At 39.6% G+C, this 22,840-nt stretch overlaps 1 protein-coding gene across 3 annotated transcripts in view; it reads left to right on the forward strand.

Annotated features, from left to right (window-relative positions):
- The window catches only part of nphp4 (nephronophthisis 4), a 179,899-nt gene that overhangs the window by 106,365 nt on the left and 50,694 nt on the right, over nt 1-22,840 (forward strand). For all 3 annotated transcript variants that reach the window (XM_044210968.1, XM_044210970.1, XM_044210969.1), the window contains exons 13-16: nt 6,697-6,834; nt 13,225-13,382; nt 15,911-16,102; nt 19,510-19,697. In XM_044210968.1, the coding sequence (XP_044066903.1) occupies nt 6,697-6,834; nt 13,225-13,382; nt 15,911-16,102; nt 19,510-19,697 (676 nt within the window). The remainder of the gene's footprint in view (nt 1-6,696; nt 6,835-13,224; nt 13,383-15,910; nt 16,103-19,509; nt 19,698-22,840) is intronic.

Below are 22,840 nucleotides of genomic sequence, written 5' to 3' on the forward strand. Positions count from 1 at the left end.
CATTTGGGAAAGCAGCTAAGTTTGTTTGCCTGTGCTGATGAAGAATTCTCGCACCAGGCTGCGGCCGTGGTTCAGGGTCGTGCTCGTGTTCTGTTGACCCAGGTGGTCTTGTAGTCCGTGGGCTGGAGGTGAGGCCATGTTTCAGTTTGTTGCTGGCAGAGGGCTGTTTGGCAGTTGGTACTGGCTCAGTCAGACCTCATTTTTGCAGCTCTCTTTCACACAGTGATGCCTTATCCTTGTATCAAATGTCTTTTCAAAACAATAGGAATTCAAGATTTATGAACAATGTTTATTGTATGGCTCTGTTTTAGCACTAGAAAGTGAAGTATAACTATAGAACCTCACGTCAATTTGCTGCTTAACATTCGTTTGGTAGAGATGGATTTTATAATTGATCATCTTAAACTTTCATTTCTTGGATATTTGTGATGTTAAGGCACATTATCTGTAAATGAGATCAAACTACATTTTATCCATAGTTCTACCTGTGTGGGGGCTTTGTAATCTAGTTTTGGAAAATCTGAATGGAAACCATAGTATTGCATTTGAAGCCTGCCAGATCATTTGGAACACTGAGATAGCTAACGGTTTCACAAGATGAAGAGGTGTAATTGCACCTCTGTTTGTGTAATATGAAAGAGAAAAATATACAATTCATTTTGATTACCATTCTCGAATGCAAACATAAAGAGGGACATGATGACTTCCCCATACCTTTTGATTTGTGGAATTGGAAAGATTTGTAGCAGTGACTTGTTACTTGTTAACAATCATACATGCTGTATGTTAAGTTTGTTAAGTTTTTGTTGAAAGTGTCAGAGAGGTAACTTTTGTACAAATAAAAACATATGCCATCAGAATATTCCGATAATGCTATAATATAGCTAGTGCTATATGCACTAAAATGTATACATATTTCTTGTTAGGCCCAAACTAGGGCTGAATGATTAATATTGAAATTGTGATATGAAATCGCAAGAGCTACGATTTTTATCATAACTCACAGAATTTACAGTGCAGCTGTAGCAAGTTGATTCCATCTGCTCTAATGACAACTGTCAACAGCAAATTTAATGAGCTGCAGTTAATTAACATTAAATCTGTGTGTTGGCAAGACCTCAAACACGTTTTATCTGGTTGATATGCTCTCTCTCAATTTAAATCGCAATCACATTAATGGTCAGAAAAATCTGATATTGTTCTCAAATCTCTAGCCCAAACATATCATTGATATAAGCAGGTACCGGCATATTCTCATATAATACATTTTATTTGTTTCTCTTCCTCTGTTGATAAGCATATTTTAGGAATAGGCTAATTTAATCAGGTTGTTGTTACCTTGTTAAACTCAATTTTAAGTACAGTAGTGTTCAACTTGCAGATACCCTGTAAATGTTTGTATCGTTTGTTGTCATGTTTATATTATCCTTTTTGCTCCATTTGTAGTTATTTCTTATTATTCATCAGAGATTAATCTCACTATTCTTCCTGTCTTTCTTGTAACATTTCACTCTGTCCTGTATGTCCTGACTTTTTATTTTCTCTCGTCACACATTATCACTCATTATTACTGGCATCCAACCCCCAGGTTAGGAGGTTAGCATATACTATACATACACACACAATGCCTCGGACACATTCACACATACACACATGCAGGTTCCATGAAGCCAGAATGTGAACAGATGATCTGCTTCACTGTCAGGGCAAACAGGCTGAGTTCAGAACATTGGCAGCCGAAGCAATGCCACTACTAATTGCCTTGCTCTGCGTATTCTCTTGGTGTGTGTGTGTGTGTGTGTGTGTGTAAGAGAGATCCTCACATGTAGATTGAACACCCTGTGTGTGCAGGACATGGTGACTCAATGTGAGATCACATGCGTGTGTGTGTGTAAAATGTGATATGACTTAGCAATACTTGTTACAACTGACTTGTGACAGCCCACTGGTCTTGACATTTTAGGACATTTAGAATTGTGAGGACATTTTGACCAATCCTAACAACCAAAACAGCTCATTTTAGGGTTATGCCTACACCTAACATAGTATTTATGAGCAAACAAACTGTGGAGTAGCCAGCAGTTTCAAATGAAGATATCCACTCTGAAACCATGTGTATGTGAGTCAAACCACTTGGTTTACAATCTGTATTTCAGTGACATTTAGTGTGTACCATCCTTTTTAAAAATGATTTAAACACTTAAAAGGTGGCTGTTGAGGGAAAACAGCAGCTGTGTTCAACAATACTAGATATTCTATGTCTTGTAAGCCAATGTGGGATGGACTAAATGTTTGGCATGACAGAAAGAGAAACTAAACTAAACTAAACTATTCAAGGCTGATATAGACATTTGACGGTTTAAAATATTCAACAGATATTTGCTTTTTAACATAAATACATAGCATAAACCAATTTTTTTGACAAAGATCATGTAAATCTGGTTATTAGAATTGTGACCAATAGCAGCTCTAACAAGAATGTCCTTTGGAATGGGAGGAAACTGGAGCACCCAGAGGAAACCAAGTAAAAATACAGAAAACATGTAAACTCCACACGGGAAGACCCCAGTCAAACCTAGTGCGGTCTGAATCTAGGACCTTCTTATGGCAGCAGTGTTAGCTGTGTGTTCTTGCCTCAACTTTCCCTGCATGATCCTGCCTATTGAGTGATGGCTACTTTTAGTACAAATGTTTGGGTCAGCTTAACCTCTTTAACCTCACAGATCTGCCGGAGGGTCAGTCATTACAAGCTCAAGCTGTGCAGCCAAACATTGCTCAAACCCACAAAACTTTATTTTTAATTCTAGTGAAGATCCCAATGTTTCCAAGGAAACCAAATTTTCAGGGTGACTTTTGGGGAATGTGAATTAAATGACTCACAAGACATCTAGAATATTTCCATTTGATGGAATGGTGCAGTCATCAAAAAGTTCAGTTTAAATATTTGACTCAGTGTAAACATCATCTATCTTCAATGGAGATTTGGAACAAGCTGATACAGAATATGATGCTGTCAGACAGTGTGGAATAAGATGATTCTACCAATCTCAGCTGCTTAAGGGTAAATTCAAGTGGAAAATTTGGCTTAAATGTGTTAAGATTATGATTTGGTATGTATCTGTGATTAGGACTAAGGTAAAAATGTAGATATAAAATAGTATAGATTGGTCATAAGTTGCCTGTGTCCGTTTTCACAGCTACCTACGTTGCTAGGAACCATTGACTGTATGTAAAGATGGACGACATGACAGCTCCCCAAAAGTGAACCAAAACATCTAGATTGCCCCTGGTGGCTAGCTGCAGTATAGATCATAAACCCCGCCCCCTCCATGTTAGTGGATGGACATGAGCCAAACTATAAACTCAAAGTACACGTCAAATGAATATTTCCCAAAGATGGTTTCTGTCATTTTAGGTAGTGTGTGTGTGTGTGTGTGTGTGTGTGTGTGTGTGTGTGTTCAAGTGTTCATTTTTTCTGATAAGTTTGGTTTTAATTAGTTATTTGATGCTATAAAAAGGGGGTTACACATCATGATTGACAGCTGAGGCCGGCTCACGATTGAGTCGGCCGGGTGTATGGGCAGGACCTCGATACCGCAGCTCCAACTCCAGTCACTAGTGCGTAGACTCTGGCTCCAAATGACGTCACCAGAACATGGCAGCTCCCGTATCTGAGATATTTTGGCTTCATTTTTGTACAGTGAGAGGAAGTGGAGACGCGTCGTCCGTCTTTGTGTACAATCTATACTAGGAACAGGTTGACACTTGTTGCTGTGGATACCACTGTAACCAACACATCCTTTGCCATTAAACAACATATTCAAGTTACCTCGGCTCGAAGCAGGCCATATCTTTCTCTCTCTGGTTTTTCTTCAGCTCACAGCTACAGTGTGGTCTCACACTCAATGTTCCCTTATGCTCCGTGCATTTAGTGGTTCATCGTGAGGCACATGACGTGTTTCGCAGGAGCATATTGTGTCTGCATGCTGTGATTACTTCCTTTTTTTGTTTGATATAGAAGAAGAGCTTTGGAGTGAAATGAGAATGTCTGTTTGATCTATTTCAAGGTCCAAGGGAATTATTGTAAATTTATGTAATGTCCTCGCAAGCATAGCAGTCATTAAATGTATTTGTGTCCAACAGATCGATGGGTGAGTGAACATGTCCTCCTTTTTTTGCTCAGTAGGTTCAATGCAGTAGGCCCATCTTTATTGTCTCCAGAGAACCATTTGTTTTGACCATCGCAGATTCAATAATGCCCACAGACTAGTTAGATCAACTAAAAGACACTTTTGGATTATTGAGAAATATTGGCCACAAGAAGTCCAATGATACTGTTTATAACATATTAGCTTAGTTTCTCTGTTACTTAACGAGAGAAACTCTGCTTAGCCCGAATTTAGAACAGTCAGACTAATGTTCTATTGATGATTGATCTAACATCTATCTCCATATGGACCTTGCCAGTCTTTCGTGGTAAAGAGAATCATCTACTGCGCTGGAAGCAGTGTGTTCTGTCTTAAGGTGGTTAGCATGACTGCCCTGTTTCCCTAGGTTAGATTGGGCCTATTTCCCAAAATAAATTTCTGGTTTTGCTGGTGGAACATTTCCCAATGGGAAGTAACAAATCTTAGGAATTTTATCCAAATAGTACTTAACCAAAGCATTGCAGTCCCTATAATTCAAATGATTAATCTATCACTCCCATTTGGGGTAAAATAGTGCAGCTATGAATATGAAGTAGGAATGTCTAGGGAACATTTAGTTAGCATTGTTCATCAGTTCAGATTAGACATTCCCATGATCAAAAGGCCAAAATAAGTTTCTTTCAAAGGATGTCTGGACTAACGCTTAGGGACAAAGTGAAGAGCTCAGATATCCTGAGGGAACTCAGAGCAGAACTGCTGCTCCATTGCATAGAGAGCCAATAGGTATGGTGAGGGCATCTGATCAGGATGCCTCCCAGACACCTCCCTGTAGACATCCATCTGGGAGGAAACCTCGGGGCAGACTCACGGCAGAAGTATAACATATCCCGTCGAGGCTGGGAATTCCTCGGGATACCCCAGGAGGATCTAGAGGTGACCAGGGAAAGGACGTCTAAGCTCCTCTACTTACTTTGCTGCCTCTGCTAATCAAAACTAGATAGGTAGCAGAAAACGGTGAAGATGAGAGGAATTCACATGTGAAATTTCTTGTTAAAATTTACTTCTACGATTCTGTTCATTAGGCAGACACATCTCAAATTTGCAGTTAGCATTGAGTCACAAGCTCACATCTTGCTTTCTGAAGCATAAAATTTGTGATTGTAAAGTGATAATACATAACGAGGTGTCTGGATATATGAAAATGGTCAAGGTGAAGAATGTCATTATGCAAAGCAGTCCTGACAAATTTACACCAAAGAATTATGTGATTGATGAATGGACAAAAACGCTACTTCCTGTGCTGACATTTGTCTTTGCTTCAGATTTTCATTCTGGAAAAGCATGCTGGCTGTTCTGAAAAGTCTCTCCTATAAACTAAAATCAGTTTTTGAATAAATCTGAGGCAATAAGTCAGGCATATAGTTCATAATCATAGTTCATTTTATATCTGCAATGTCTACTTTTATTAGTTGTTTACAAGGTTCAGCCAGTAGTATGTATATAGGGCTAGGCAATATGATTGAAATGAATGTCACAATATTAATAAAAATATTGGTATATATCTGGCAAATCTATCTGTTTAAATGCAGTCAAATGTGTTTCTCTGTTATACCGTATATGTAACAAAACTCTTCAAATGTGTAAAACATAACCTTCAATAGTTCATATTCTTATTTTTTAGTTACATGTAGCTTGGAATAATGTCAAGAAGCAATAGCATTTAATTATTTCTTAGCCCTAATAGTTAAAAATGTGCCACAAACTCCTGTGCTGAAGTACCACACAGAAATGTGTGTTGGTTGTTGTGGACAGTGGGCAACCACCGTAAATTCTGAAATACAGGTCTAAGTAATGGCTGGTATTGAAATGTTAGGCCAGTGGTTACTAAAAGCTGGTTAAAAACCATTGAGAGGATGTGGAATTACATGTACGATTAAGGCTGGTAAGTTCAACATAAAACACACAGTTTTATTTCACTAATTAATTCCAATTCCTTTTACTTTGGAAGAAAGTCTCAAAAGTCTGGTTCTCTAAGTATTGACGGTACATTGGTCCCTGATCAGTGTTATACCAGTGTCTTGTACTGTTCATCCAGTGGCTGTAGCATTGCACTTTATGCTGGAACAATCTTAACTTTATTTTCTGTAGAGTGCAAGTGGAGTGGCCATGCTGCTCAGCTGTTTTTGGATCATATTTTACTATTAATAAAAGTCCACTATCAGTGATTGATATATCTGTTTGCCACCTTTGTATAACCCTTAAGACAAGGACCAACAGCAACTCTTTTGTTTCCAGTCAAAAGTGGGGATAGCAAGAAGGGAGCAGACCAACAGTTTTGAATCCGACCTGCTGGGGATGACAGTGTTAAAGGATCGTGGGTGGAGAAACAGGTGGAGTGAGAAGGGCTTATGAGTGCCAAAGCAGTGTAATGGTCTGTTGTTGTCATCTGAGATGGCACATGTGTCTCTCTGGCGTAAAGTATATTCCTGAGCCCTGTTGTTCATAATCATAATAATAACAGCGAATCATTTGCATTGTTTCTTTGCAGCTCTCACTGTCTCAGCTGGCAGCTACTTCACGCTACCCGACCATCAGCCACTCCAGCTCAGCGTTGCCATGGCAACAGTCGTTTCCTTCTCTGCTCCATCCTTCCCCGTTGGCATCGGCCCACCAGCTGTCACATGTCGTAAGATTTCCGCCCCCGTGCGCTCCCACACACCGACACGCATACACACACACACACATACACACAAAAAGAAACACACACGCAGCCTTGTACTCACACAGGAAAATACACCAGCACTAAGCAAAAGGGAGTCGTAGATGCATTTACACACAAGTGCACATTCAAACACAGCAACACTAAAATACACAACATGGTAAGCCTTCATACATCCCCAAGGATATGCAGACAGTCACTCAGTAGAGTTCAAAGACACACTCACCTTTACAGCACTGTGCTCCCAGCCTCATACCCATGGAGCCACACACACACACACACACACACACACACACACACACACACACACACACACACACACAAAACCTCAAAAATGAACTCCAGCCCTGCACACTCTTTGTCTTTGGAGCTACTGGAGCTACTCCTTTTCATCTGTATAATCAAAAGAAACATTATTCTTTGACTTGGCTTTTCAAATCTTTCTACAAAGGCTACTTCAATTTTCTTAAGGTATCCAGGATCCTGCATAACCTTGTGTTTTGCCCACTGGGAAAAAATGTTTAATCTGCCTTGTCCAGGACCACTTTTAATAATGATTTACCCTTTTTTTCACATTTAGCTGCCTCCCATTTTGAAATGTAATTGGCATTCAATTCTAGTTGAGCTTGACGCCTTGATTTCATTTTCAATTGTGTTGTTGTTCTTTTATTATTTTTATTGTTTTCTTTTCTTCTTATGTATTTGTTATTAACATTTATGTTTGTTTATTTGGTATATTATCTTCAGCACTTCGCTCAACAGTGGTTGTTTTAAATGTGCTATATAAATAATTTTGACATCGACATTGACATAATTCATGGCCTCACATCAGTAATATTTAATTGCAGACCTAGGTGAAATAGTTTTTTTAATAGTATTTAAAAAAATAATTTTGTGGACTTTTCTATGAACCACCACACCACCAAACCACACCATAGCACTCCAAGGAGGTCAAACCCAATGTGAACACTCTTTAACAAATGCTGTTTTATTCCGCTCTGTCTAATTGAAACCACGTAGATCCCAGTGAAGTAGCATACAAATGATAATGGAAATAATATTGGAGAAAAACCATCACTACAACAACATATTGCTAGTGTTTGAGTAGTATAGGTATTTGTGAACTGTTTCAGCTCATTTCTCTATTAACAGCACATCTCTGTTGCCCTTCTTGATGCCACATCTCATTCAAAGTAGCTTTACTGGAATTGTGTTAGTAATGTACTCAAAATGTTGCATGCAACAAATAGCTTTGGGAAACAGATAACATACAAGATGTCAATTACCCGTTTGGGTAAATCTAAATGTCCACCCTCGCGGACTTGCAGACTTAACCTTGGAGATTTCGGTCATACCAACTGTGAGGTGTCTAAAGTGCTCACTGTCATCACAACAAGCCTGTGAGGGCACTGGGATGTGACAGGGATAAAATGCAGTAAACGACAGGACTAAAGACGTCAATCATTGCTGTGGATATGGCAAATGCAGATATCTTGACCTTGTAATCCATCTCTGAGTATTTTTTTCTGAATGGTACTGCCTAGCTACAGGTACACTGCTTCCTCCTACTCCTCCTGCGGTATTCCAAGGCGTTCCCAGGCGAGATATGATACGGTAACCCTTCCAGTGTGTTATGGGTCTGCCACGGGTACTCCCCTCAGTTTGACGTGCTTGAAATACATTCACAGGGAGGCGTTCAGGAGGCATCTTTATCAGATGCCCAAACCACCTCAACTGGCACCTTTCAATTTGAAGGAGTAGCAGTTCTACTCCAGACTCCTTTTGGATGTCTGTTCGTGTCCCTAAGGGTGAGCCCAGACACCCTGCAATGAAAACTAATTTCAGTTGCTTGCAACCACAATCAAATTTTTTTGGTCATTACCCATAGCTCATCACCATAAGCGAGGGTTGGAATGTAGATCAACTAGTAAATTGAGAGCTTTGCCTTCGTTCTTAGCTCCCTCTTTACCATGACAGTCCGATGCACACCCGCAGTAGACTTTCTGAAAGTCAGCAGAAAGTGTGCTTGAGGACCCTTGTGGACATGATGAATCGGACCCTTTGGACTCCATGAGTCCATGAGTCTGCAAATGTGCGGATCTAGTCGCAGTTACAGTAACTGTAATTCAAACCTAGTAGTTTGTCCAGTAGTTAAACAGGTAATGTTGAACATTCTATGTGTCACGTAAATCATTGTCTCATTCGTTCAGTCACCTTTCTATATTAAGTTTTCTTCATTCCCATTTGTTATCACAGTAGATGGTGAGGCTGTTTCAGAGCTGTCCTGTCCACTCCGCCTGCTTGTATGCCTCAGTACTCATTGCTCATTTTCGAACTAGACAGCAGTAGCGTTAATGGGTTCCTCCCATATATCTTAAGCTATGAATCATATTGCAGGAATAATCCAGGAACTGTGGATCAGGCTTACAAGGGATAACAATATATTCAGACGCACAATATGGTTAAAAAAAAAGCCACAATTCAATTTGGTTTTTGAAAGACTGACTAGGTCGTGCTGTGGAACTGTCAGAACAACTTGTCTATTACAATGGAGGACCATGAAATATGACACAGGTACAATGAGACAGGCTTGTGATTTTTTATTTATTTAGTGGTAATAACCCATAACGTAAAACATACATATACATAGCTGTTTATGCCTAGAGATTGTTCATATCTTGATTGATTTCCATTTATATACCTAATTTAACTATCCGTATCTGGCAACACATCTGTCATATCAGTTTTTCTCATCTGGAGATCAATTTTGCACGCTGATAATACATCATAATAATAATTATGGTTAGCCTGAAGGGATATGTAGATATTATGAATTAATCTGCAGACTATTAGAATTAAAGCCTGCCTATATAACTTTTTTCTGAACAGCTGCCACTGTTGCCACTAGTGGAAATTGTGGCATAATAGTAAATGCTAAAACATAGTGTAACAGTAGTAGATAAGAGTCATAAAACGAACTGACTCAGAGTAATATTTATTTAAAGTTTGCTAACATTAGCTGTCATAAGCTACTGGTCATACCAGATCGAGTAAGGCTGTAGCTGCAAAACTCCCTAGTGTATTGAATTGAGGATGGGTGTGTTTTATTGCTTATGAATTCAACTTTTCATTGGTAAAAGAATAAATTTGGTATTTCGTCTTTCATTAGTTACATAAACTTGCTTTAAGGGTCACATCCTGACACTTTAAATATTTTCTCTTAAATTAATTTGCTTGATTGTGGTCGCTTGTTTCCTACTCTGCAGCTGATACTGTACAATGCTCTGTTATGAAATTGAACAACACTGTTAACATTAAATGTCGTGGATAAGTATGATACATTATATCCCTAGTCAGCTGGCTTAGTTTTCAGTTGTGATACTGTGAGTTTCTGTGACATTCTCTTTGCATATATTGAGTCATTTAATCAGCTTGCAAAATATATTGTTTAAACCTCCATTTGTCCTTGTCCATAACCTGAACACATCTGCCCATGAAAAGCACTCATATGTCATCACACGGCATAGGCTTGATGGCAGCAGGTTGAGATACAGTATAAAGCCCTTACTTTGAGCCTTTTAGGTGTGCTAAGGCTGCTACACTATGCCTTGGGGATCCTCTAAGGTTATTATATCACAGGCTGTTTGATCAGAGGAGGAACATGGGTGCATATGTTGCAGCATGACTTTGGTCGAGGTTATTACCAGCACGTTTGATGGAAAACCCAATAATGCACAGCCGTGCATGTCCTCTGCCAGACCAACTGAACCATGCGCATGTATCAAAGACCATTAAAAAAAACACTTGACTGGAAAATGACACCATTAGCACTCCTTAGCTAATTATCTGTGCTAATACCCCTCCAGCTGCGTGTCTGTCAATGACAATGAAGAGGGGATTAATGTTTGCCACAAAAAATTTAGAATTGTTGAGTTGATCCGCAGGCATTAACAGTTCTTTTTCTTTTCTTAAATAGCTGATATTGTGAAGTAGAAAGAAGCAAAAATGGATAACAAGAAATGATACTGTTAAACAGAAGAATGTCAGTAACTGAATTGCAGATTAGATGCAAGACGGCCTCAAAGTCAAAACATAAACAATATGTTTTTGGCATTTAAATCATCACTTAGGAATGGCTGTTAATGGTTGTTAATTCAGTCCTTTTTGCTTTTACCTAAATTAAAATGAGAAAATGACTGTCAATGGCACTTTGGTTAAATTGAAAGTTACCACAGTTGTGCGGGACACTAATGTTCCATAAAAATACATCATCTTCACGCAACAAAAAAGGAAGTTAACGCTTAACTTTATTGGTTCTTGGAAGTTTCCTGGAAGGAATTATGTAATTTGGAGCTAATTTTGGAGAAACAGGAATGTCCTTGAAAGAAAAGTTCCTTTCAAACCCAAGCAAATATTTATTCAGTAATCATTTATTTTTGGAAACTTTATTCTCAATATATGATGAACTTGCCTGTAGACAAATTTTTACATTTTTGCATGTTCACTGGCTAAAGCACTCTATAGGTTACACTAGCTATCAGTTTGAATTCATTCAATGAAATTGATACCAATTGAACAACGTCTCTATTTCTCCTATAATTAGTAATAAATTACATAGTTCTCTCTAGGGAACTTCTACTCTAAAATTACAGATCCATAAAATGAAGTGCTACCAAAGGGAAATAGAAAATAACTGAGAGATGGACTAACACATTGTTGGTTTTGATCTTTCCATGGGATTTGCTAACAAACAATATAGAATGAAATGAGTAGTTTAACACTGTAATGTGCACTTTTTTTCAGGAGCCCTTGCTGTATGTAAAAGGCTGATTTAGATGTAGAAATTGAGTGAGAGAAGGTCACTGGAGTTTTGAAAGCTTGCTGCTTGCAATTCAGTGTTAGATAGAGACTTGCATACCTTATATTCTTTGTTCCTAAGGTTATACTATCTGAGCTGATTCGTCTCTTTACAATCGATCCCAGATATTCTGACCTTCGATAGCGAAGATCGATAGAGAAATTGCATTGGCACAGCTTCCCACTTTCTCTTGGTGATGTATTGTCTTTATGTCAAGTTTACTTATAGAGCATTTTCAACAAACAGGTGTGTAATAGAGGTCTTTGCAGAAAAAAAGGGTCAGAAAAGAAAAATTGGCAAGGCAGCTTGTAAGGAGTGATTGATAAGACAAAGTCACATCTTCTGCCTCAGACGTCTCCTGATTTTCCACGCATGTTACTTTGAAATAAGAATAGCAGAGCATAGTTTCTGAAATTCACGCGTCATCTTTGGCCATCTTTGCCTACCAAACATGTCGATTTACAGTTGTTAGTTCCAAGTAAATTATAATATTGAAAAGTTGCCTCCTGCCGCTTTGAACACTGACCCATTTCCTGATAAATGCTATGTTGATACTCCAATACTGAGTAGAGCACTGAGAGGAGAGTATTGGTGGTTAAACGTAGGTTTGTTTGTTGATGGACAGGGCTATTTAATGCTTTGTAACTTGCAGATGGGCACTCAGAATCAATGCAGGCATTCAAAAGGGCAGAGTAAACATACAGGAGGGTAAGCTCTTAATGTCCTCTGTGTATTGACTACTACTGTAAGTGTGGGGATGGAACTTCCAGAGTATTAGGCCATTTGCAGAATCCGTTCTGACAACTCCATTACTAGCTTTCTTACTGCCGTGTTGCTTTGTTCTGAACCCCTATAACACAGTTTTACTTTCCATGTAATTTCCATGCATCCGGTTGCCTATTCTGTTTAGTGAAGTCCTTTTTTTGTATTCCTTTGTGCCCATAACTGTACTACAGAGCAATCATGTTGTTGCACTTGCCTTTGCCCACATTTTTGTGTAATCAACTTGTAATTTAATAGAGACATTGGCTATATGTCATTCTGTATGAGGCTTATGAATATGAACTCACTGGATGGTAGGTAAACTTCAGCCTGAACTGCAGACATCTTCACTTGAGCTTTCCTAGTCTTTTTATAGATTTTAACTGAACCGTCCAACCTAAGTGTTGTTCAAAGTTAGCAGTTTTCAATTCAGTTCAATTCAATTTTATTTATATAGCGCCAATTCATAACAGAAGTTATCTCATTGTACTTTTCCTATAGAGCAGGTCTAGACCGTACACTTTATAATATTATTTACAGAGACCCAACAAATCCCACCATGAGCAAGCATTTGGCGACAGTGGCAAGGAAAAACTTCCTTTGAGAAGCAGAAACCTCGGACAGAACCAGACTCAGTGGTGGGCGGCCATCCACCGCTGCCATGTTAAAATGACCTCTTCATTTATCAGCTACTGGCTGATCATTTCCTGTATCTGTATCGTCACACTTTGGTCCAGGCCTGCTCAGGTGTCAGCAACATCGCCCACCTGGAAGTGGACCTTCAGCGGGAAGGGGATGTGTCACCTTCAGCTCAGGACGAAGGAGACCAACTTCAGGAGCTGCCCTTTACTCCTGTCCATGCCCCTGTCATCACCCTGGGGATGAATGTGCCAAGGTGAGCTTCCTCTATTGTCTGCTTCAGCTGTGTGCAATGATCTGTTTTAGAAAGTCAAAAGGTTTTTATTCTGTAAAAACCCTCCATGACAGATTTGGTTGAAGCTGCCATGAGCAAATACAATCAGGTTAAAAAGCAGTTTGAAGTGTCTGAGACCAAAAAATTTGATGCTGAGAGTTTTTTTTAACATTCAGTGATAGTTGCATGGAAAGCCAAATGGCCAAAGCAATAAGCAATGACTTTTGTTTTATCTTATTATGTTGTAATACATCACTTGTAAATGGCTTTTACTCCAAGAGTAACACAGGACAGCCTTCATAAAACATGCTGGACATCATTTCCTTAAACATATTTCGTGGCATCCTTTTTCATACTCCCTACTTTGCCTCTGAATCATTAATACTCATGTTAAGGTTGATTATTTACATAAACTGTAAGTCTTAAATCCAGTATCTGGCACCATTCTGCTCTCTGAAACCCAAAGCTATCCCTCATCCTGTATGATGGAAGGGAAATACCACTTTATGTATGTTGGTGCATCAGCTGTGTAACATGAATTGCAATAAAGAGGCCAGCTGTTCTTTGTGAAACGGTAAACACTGGCCAGTATATTGATAGATGCTCATGATGTGTAGCCTTGAAAATCCATTAGCTGAATACTGACTTGAGTGGAATTGAATTGGTGTTCAGCACTTCCGTGTAAAAAGGACGTTCTGGTGTATTCCAGATATATGGAACTAGTCCGATTTGGCCACCTGGCCTTCGTAGATTATAACATATGGAGCTTGAGTTTGTAACACATTCTTTCCTTTTCTCCTAGTTGTATGTTCTGTGATCACCACCTGACTACAGTCTGTGCAGCACGGGAGTTTGACATGAGTGTTACTCATATTGGAGCCACTTTAATCATCCTTTTAACATGCTACTTTTTTATCTGGCCCGGTATCCCGATGTGAACACTAGTACAGTCCTTCATTACCGCAATAGTTCACTGTCTTGGTATCTACAGAGGGCTATCGATCGACTCACTAATTGGCAGCATGTGTTCACTGGATAGTACAGCGATGTTGTCAGTAAGTAGGAGAATTCCGCTCAGAGCCAATTTAAAGAAATCGTTTTGCCAGTCTTTACATCCCACTTTAGGTAATGGCTCTCAGCATTGTTTATTAGTGTGAAAATTCATTATTAAACCCAGCTGTAAGAAAAAGGTTTTTAAGTTGATTTATTGTTACAGAATGCTGCAATGTAAACAGTGAGCAGCTAATAATAGAGTTTGGAGCGGATATCATAATGGCAGCGGTAATGCAGCCAGGTCTGTTGAGGTGGGACACCCAATGAGAAAGTACACCCTGCAAATAATGGGCACAGGAACTCAGAAACAAGGCTTAGCATTAGTACAGAGAGTCTGTAAATAAGCAGCTGGCATCGAAACAGTTTCCCAGTCCCAGAGTTTGGATCCAGACACGATGCTGTTCAGTTCAGTGGGCTGAAACATCTCTGCCTCTTCACTCAGAGCCAAAACATCTTTTTGACTGTTTTCAGTGTGGAATGACCCACTTCTTTGAGAGGAACAATGAAGTCTAAAGAAGTTTAATTGAAGTTGCTGTGCATATCTGATTGAGCCCCTTTTGAAATAAAAATGATGGCTTGAATATTAATCCACTGTGGCTAAATTAAGATATAACTTTGAGGGATGGGGAAGAGAGGGAAAGCATGAAATTGACACAGCTGCAGATGAAAACCCAATTGACTGTCTTCTTCACTGTTGTTGCCTTAATTAGTTTGATCAAGGCTTCGTTCTTTCAAACATGTTACGGTGTGGGCTCGACTGTTACCAACTGGACACAGGCAGCGTTACTGTTATGATAAGCCCAAACATTATTGTTCATTTTCCTGTGCATGAACTTTAGCCAGCCATCTGTGCACTGTGTTTATCATACCCAGAGTGTTTGGTGTCAGCGTTGAAAGTATAAGTTATGAATGTTACCATAGTTGCAGAAAAACAGGTGGCCACTATGATTAGAGATAACTAACAATTATGCTTGAAAAATCCTGAGGGAATGCTTTGGCACCCGTTCTCTCTCTCCCCTGTAAGCGTTCTCGTGATGCTGCTACTTGACGGATATTGCTGACATTCTCATGCTGTGTAATCATTGTTTCACTGCATTTTTGTTATGTCCAGCTGGATATTGAAATTCAGGTTCAGTTTAGCAGGATGAAGTGAGGAAATTGAAGTCATCTCCCAAAAGATAACTTCCATTCTTTAGTCTGAATGGAACTGATCCAAGATAAACTGAGCTGGGTTTAAAATGATAAAACAGCACAGTATTCCACTCAGATCCAAACATTTTTTCTGCCTCATTTACAACCACAAATCACCCAAGTGAGGCCGCTGCATCAGGGACTAAACACATTAGCTCCTGCTGCTCGTAAAGCATCAGGAACGGCATTCGCTGAAGTCTTTCCAGCTTGGTGAATGATCGATGTGCGCTCATGATTCTTCCTCTAATTTAACCCTTCTCCTCTAGTTCCTGCTCAGTCAGCTCCAGGAGCTCATTGGCCCACCTCTACTCTGCTGGCTTTCCCAATATTGTGGACTGCAGTGGGCAGGTGGCGGAAGTCCTGGACCCAACAGAGCCTGTGCCCTTTGACCCCCAGCGTGAAGAGACTGACCTTCTACAGAGCAACCTGCTGGTGTTCCAGTTTCTGGCGTTTACCAGGTGAGGCTGGCAGTGCTGGGTAACATGAGGCTGCAGTGTTATTATTGACTGATAGCAGCAGCTCATGTACTGCACAATGTATTTGCTGTTGTCATAAAGATCAGTATAGGTTTGTATGCTGTGATAGATTACGTGTGATTATATGCTCCTTACGTATTACTGTAAATAAAATAATTTGTGTTTCCGGAAATGTCAGAATTGTTGTCGTTGCAGTGATTGATTTGACAGCACTTTACTCACATCTTACTGTACACTGAGCCTCTGGCCATTTAACTGTATACAGGAATAGATACATCCTTTATGCAGTTTGTTTGTATTGAACTGCAGCCAAAACTGCAATGCACTTAAACCATGCAGGCATAGAGTCCTGCCAGTCATCCTCTACACACACGTCAAGTACATACTCATACACAGCTCGGAGACATACGCTCACAATTGCAGAAAAACACATAAACACATTTCCCATCAGCACGGGCTGAATAGCGCCTCCGTCAGCGGCCCATCACAAAAACCCTGGAGCCAGCATCCCCTCTGTCATGGGCTGACAGTGGAGGGGGGCTGCTGTAGGATGGGTACAAAACACACCACTATTTGTGTCCTTCTATCTTGTCATCAGCATTGTCAACAGTTTGATAAGCCCAACTCATATCTGTCTTGTTCATCATAGACTCACCACCATGCTGCCATGACTTCCTGTGTACCAACCTCAACGCGCTGTAATTTCTTGCTGTTAAGAGACATGTGATGGATAATGCTGTTCTCAATGAATAATGTGAATAAACAGTTAGAATTAATATATGTAGACCGAAATGTTAGGTTCTTCCTGTGTGGTAATAGATGCTATTAACTTCATGTAGATTCACCTCAGTATGCTTCAGATGTCATAAAATCACATGATGCTATGGGATGACGCAAGTGGCATTGGACTACCGGGCATCCTTAAGTGCAGCAGAGAGGAGGAGAGAAGTGGTTGAGGAAGAAAAAGAGGCACATCATCACTAAGCAGCGACAAAAACCACTTGAAATCTTGTTACAGGCCAAAAGACTTTTACAAAATTATTGGGGCTGCAGCTAAGTTTTATTGTCAATTACTGTGTGCACCCCACAATTTCCCAGAACAAAAGGGTGACGTCTTCAAATTCCTTGTTTTGTTAGACAGTTTTGTCAGCTACTGTAATTGTAACATTCAAGTGGGTTTTTTCAGTTAATGGCAGCCTCTAAAATCAAACATATGTTAATCAGCTCAAAAACGTGTTAACTTTGCTGCTCGACTAAACTGAACTGAACTTCTTAGTTGAACGAGTGGCCAGTACTGTGACATCTTGCTGAAATTTGAGCCTCTTCCAGGATAAAAAAATCAGACGGAGCAAGGAACACAAACAGTCAGATGATCAGACAGATTGTAAACAAACCCCAAGGTTAGACAAACTTATTTAGATGAAAAATTTGGGGTAACCACTAAAATCATTACCTAAACAGTCTGATGTAAACTTCTATCACAGTTCACAGACTGACTTCCTGGTTCCACTTTAACCTACCATACTACTGTAGTTGTGCCTGCACACATCACCCATCCCCCACCTAGGTTAAGCAGAGATTTGTTGGACATATTTCCTACCTCCAGTTTTCCCCAACACACAGCATCATTATCCTGTTTATTTCATACAGGCTGACAATTAAATCACTTTTCTGCAGGCAAGTTGGAAGGAAGTTTGGTAGTAGCGCCTAGCTATATTGTAAAATTACAACAGCAAATATTTAAAGTCTCTGGGTGAGTCATTATTAGTTGTAGACAGTGAAACATAGCAGATATTTTAAAGGGGCAATATGCTAGATTTGGCTAGAATTTTTGTTTAAAACATTCAAAAAATGAACTAACCTTATCAACAGAATGTGAAGAACTGACAGTTATGATGTCATGTCAAAGATGTCTATGTATTGTGTTGCAGAGATATCTACTGAAATTAGCATGCTAACCAGCTAGCCCCGGCCCGTCCTGTGTTGTAATACCACAAATATGGATTTTTACTTTAATTTGTGTGTTGTGAAGGTATGAAAGTTTATTTGATTCTTCTGGGGGGGGTTTCAGGGCCATTTTAAGGCAATCTGAAGTGCAACTTAAAACCACATACTTTAACATACATTGCGTATCTCTGTGGCTCGCTGTAGAGTGGGTTGGGGGTTACCTCATAATTATGACAAACAGGTATGGCAGGCAGGGGTTCAGGCAGTGGCAGCAGTAACCCTTAGGCAAGCGGGGAGCCCGTGAATAGGCAGCGTAATTTCTACCTCTCACCCAGGAGCCATAATTATCAATATTGTCTGTTTACAAAATGAATATTAATGCCGGCTCCTCTGTGAAGATGGAGCATGGCAGCATCTTTAACAGTGGAATATCAAGAGTGTGTGATTGACTCGGAGGTCACACACCACTCTTATTAGATTCCACTTTGAAATCTCAGGCTCTGACGGCCTGTCCGTGGTCTTGGGGGGCCTCCCAGCACTCCCTGCTTGTTTTCAAATGTCTTTATTTTTTCCTCATTATTGAATACCCAATGACTGATTGCTAATCTGCTCATCAGACGGAAACAGAAAGAAGCTCATCCTGAAATTCGCTCATTATTTAATGTGCTCAGTGCTAAATGGAGGTGCTTGCAGGCTCACCGGGACATTTTGTGGGCCATCAGCAGTTTGAAGTGTGTGTTTAGCTCTGTATACGTGTGTGAAATCACACTCAGAGGGTGGTGTTTGTGTGAAAAGGAATACACAACACCAGGAGGCTCTCTTAGTCACAAAGTCTTTATTTTTTCTCCATAGGAGTCCTAGTAAACAAAAAATACATACAATGATTCCCTTTGTTAAGAGACTACAACATTATTCGTACACTTTTTTTTTACATAAACATTCAAGATTTCCTGTCTTCCACAGAACTAATAAGTAGTTTTCATGTTTTCATGTCTTTAGTTTTTAAGAGGGAGCCAAGCTAGCCACATATTTTGAATCAGGTGTGATTTACCCCCTTAACTTCTAATCCTCATTTTGGTTATTGGGTTTTCACTTTTAAGTAGCAGTAAAACTGAATTACCGGCTCTGGTAGGGCGTGCAAGAAATGCATATTTGATTTTTTTCTATCCTGGAGGTAAATCATTAGCTGAAATGTGATTTACTCTCTCAGGTTTTTAATGACATTTTCAACCATTAATTTTCAAATATGCATACCACTCTACTCCCCACATATATTGTGTAGTAAAAATATCATAGTTAGTGGATTTAATTTATTATATTCACGGTAGTAAATCAATAACTTGTGCATTTATTTACATGCAGCATTGCCGTATTACTTTCAGATATTGCACTATGAGCGATCATTATTTTCTGAATAATCACTGACCTCTGTCTTTTGACAGGATACCAACGGCGGGTGTCGGCCCTGATTGGCCTGACAACATCTACTTCACGTTCCAGTTCTATCGCTTTCCACCAGTCAAATCGCAGCAGCTCAAACTACTGACCGGTGACAAGGTTCAACAGAAAGCTAGCGATCCACTTCCCTGTGTCCTGGCCTCCGTCAACAATGACGGCACTGTCAACTCTGGTAAGGATCCGCCGCTGCAAAAAATAGTACTGTTCATTTCCACACCGGGCTGTGATTTATTTTACTGCTTTCCGGGTTAACATTGTACAATCAGTGCCTACAAACTGCAAGCTCGTTCCATGTTGCTCCACGATGTTCTCTGATGCTGAGGCACTTCTCTTTCAATCAGCGGAGCGGGCGCTGATTGATGTCAAGTCTATTCATGTAGCAACTAATGAAATGGAAGAGATATTACAGCTTGTGACAGAGCGTGATATTGAACACACAAACAATCCCCCCCTCTTTCCTACGCCTACCCATATTCTCCATTCCCCAGACATACACTCCAGTCTAACTCTGTCAGTATTTCTCTGTCTGTCTCTGCGTCTCTCAGTCTATATCATCCAGTGTGCACTTTCACATAGCCCTCCTACATTCAGACAGATCCTTCTATATATTCTAAGGCTGGGAGCCTTTACACCTGTTTACTCATAACTGCGTGCTACGGTGGGTTATCATTTAACAGTTTGTTCGTTCACAGCTCTCTCTCTTAGTATTTAACCAGGTATTTTTTTCCTTAGAACTACTGTTTATATATAAACAGAATATACATAACATAACTACTGTTAAGAGCTACCTTTTCTGTAGAGATATTATTATAATTTGTCATGAATTTGCAACTGAAAAAGATTAGCTAAACTGAGTGGATTCAGAGGAAATTCTGCTGTGACATTAGATCTGCTTTTTTTGTAATGCCATTACAAGCAGATATGAGAAATGTTTGTGAACATTTGGAAATGATCAACATTTCTAATTGCAAAATTACAAGTTTAATCAATTAAATATATCAAATTACAAACACAGGCTGAACAAACAATTACACAGAAACAATATCTGATTTTATTTGGGGAGATGGTAATTTTGTTTGATGTTATTGATGTTTAAACAAAAGTTATATAACCAGAGTAATAGAAGATAAACAGAAAGCAATAGGGAAAAAATTAATGCAAACTGAAAGTTATCTTTATTTTGCTTCTCATTTCTGTGCAGTTACTTGCTAAAGCAGAAAAGACAACAGACAAAACACCCAGGACATCACTTGTGTTTAAACTAGTCAGATAAAAATTCCCTGTTATTGAAAACATTACGGAAGCACTTTTGACATCATTTAAAGTAAGAAAAAGTTTTTAAATATCAATTTTCCTCTTACAGACTAAACTGAACTTAAGCAACAAATAAGTAATAAAAGGCAAACAAAACTACAAAATTAATTCAGTACACTCAGGCTTTTTGTCACTACAGCCTTACTTGGTCCAGTATGACCACTAGCTCATAGTGGCTAATGTTAGCTAATTTTAGCAAGCTTTATATAGATATTGCTGTATAACGGACACTAGTGTCATTTTGCTGACTTTATGACTCTTCTCTACTTGTGCTGGTTTTTACAACCTAATTAGGAGACATTTATACATGTGATACACGTATACGGTTTACATCTTTGCTTCACAACTCCATTAAACATTACTACATCTGTACAAGTCCTTTCCTCCAAATGAAACGACACAATACGTTGTTTGTAACTGCCCTCCAGAACGACACATACTTGTGAGATGCCCCTATCAGCAGGACGACATCAGTAGTCTTGTTAGCCACTGCTAACAATTCACAGTTACAAAATGAAAAGCATGTACTTTTTTTTTGTTTAAACCTCATTTTTAGTTTGGCCCGTATCCCATTTGCTAACATGGAGGGGGTGCAGTTTATGACCTATACTACAGCCAGGCACCAGGGGGCGATCGAGATGTTTTGGCTTAATTTTTAGGGAGCTGACATGTCATCCATCTTTATATACAGTCTATGCTTCTGACAGATAAAGAGTCATACTTCCTACGGCTGCTAGAGGTCTTTGTCACTTGTCACGTTGTTGGGCATTTGCTGAAAAGACTGTTGTTTTTCTTGGTTGGATAGTCTCTCTTACAAATACACACTACACTATATATCTTCATCTGATATTATATACTGTACCTTGTCAGTCAGAATGTGTGGGCAGCTCGCTTTAGGTAATGACAAATGTTTTTATCTAAAATTTCACTGATCATTACTATTAGGTGTTCATGTAGGAAACCATCAGATCGTTGACTAATTTCAAAATAAATATCAAATCTAAAAGTGCATCATATCCCTGAAATTTCAGTGAGAAACCCTAAGTGGCCAACATGTGTTCCCGCAGATATATTGGTAAATGTAGCCTTAGTCTACAATGATGCTCTGGTTTGTGTCAGACTGTAAATCTTTCTGTACACTCTGTGCATCCTAACTGTTTTCTTTGCCTGCAGCCTCCACAGCGTTGTTGAGAGTTGTTGATCCCCGGCAGGATTTCCAGCCTGCCTGGCCTGCTGTGTACACACCAGGCAGGCCATCCAGGTTAGGGGGGGAGTCTGCTGGGTGCCGCTACTCGTCTGCAGACCTAGCTGCACACACACACACACACACACACACACACACACACACACACACACACACAACCCTGTACAACCCTTGGGCCAGATCTGTCAGCTCTTCCCCGCTTGTGAGCACAAACACACACAGCACATTCTCTCTCTCTCTCCCGTTCTCCCTCTGTGCTCTCATTGCCACCCGTCCACTGCACACAAGCCCAGAGCGTGCTAGGAGCATTAATGGTCCAAGTGGAGAGAGTTGGCGGGTAGTTGGAGAGAGGGGGAGGTGAAGGAGTCTGCGTAGGTTAGGTTAAAGGAAAAGAAGTTCTTATGCAGCACAGACATATCAAGTCTGCTTTCTCTGTCTTCCCCTGTCTCTTTATCGTTCTCTTGAATACTGTCAAAAAAGTCTGTCATGGCCTTTTGGTAAAAATCTATTACCATTGTCACTGTTGTCTACTTTAGATAAAATAAAGGTTCCCCTAGTCAGTATGTTTCCGTTCTTTTCTTTTTTTTCATTTCCGATATCTGATCAGAAAAACCATTCCAGTGTGGGTGCATTTTACTCAGCAGTCTGTGAAACCTTCACTGTAACCTACCTCAACTGACTTTAAGGAGCTACAACCCACCCGGATGAATTTTATTTTGCCTTTCACTGCAGAGTTTTAGTGTGTCATGATGGTCTAAATACTGTTTCAGAGGCTTTTATACCTTGATAAGAAGAAA

This window comes from Siniperca chuatsi, linkage group LG10, assembly GCF_020085105.1.
Source record: "Siniperca chuatsi isolate FFG_IHB_CAS linkage group LG10, ASM2008510v1, whole genome shotgun sequence".
Lineage (NCBI taxonomy): Eukaryota > Metazoa > Chordata > Actinopteri > Centrarchiformes > Sinipercidae > Siniperca > Siniperca chuatsi.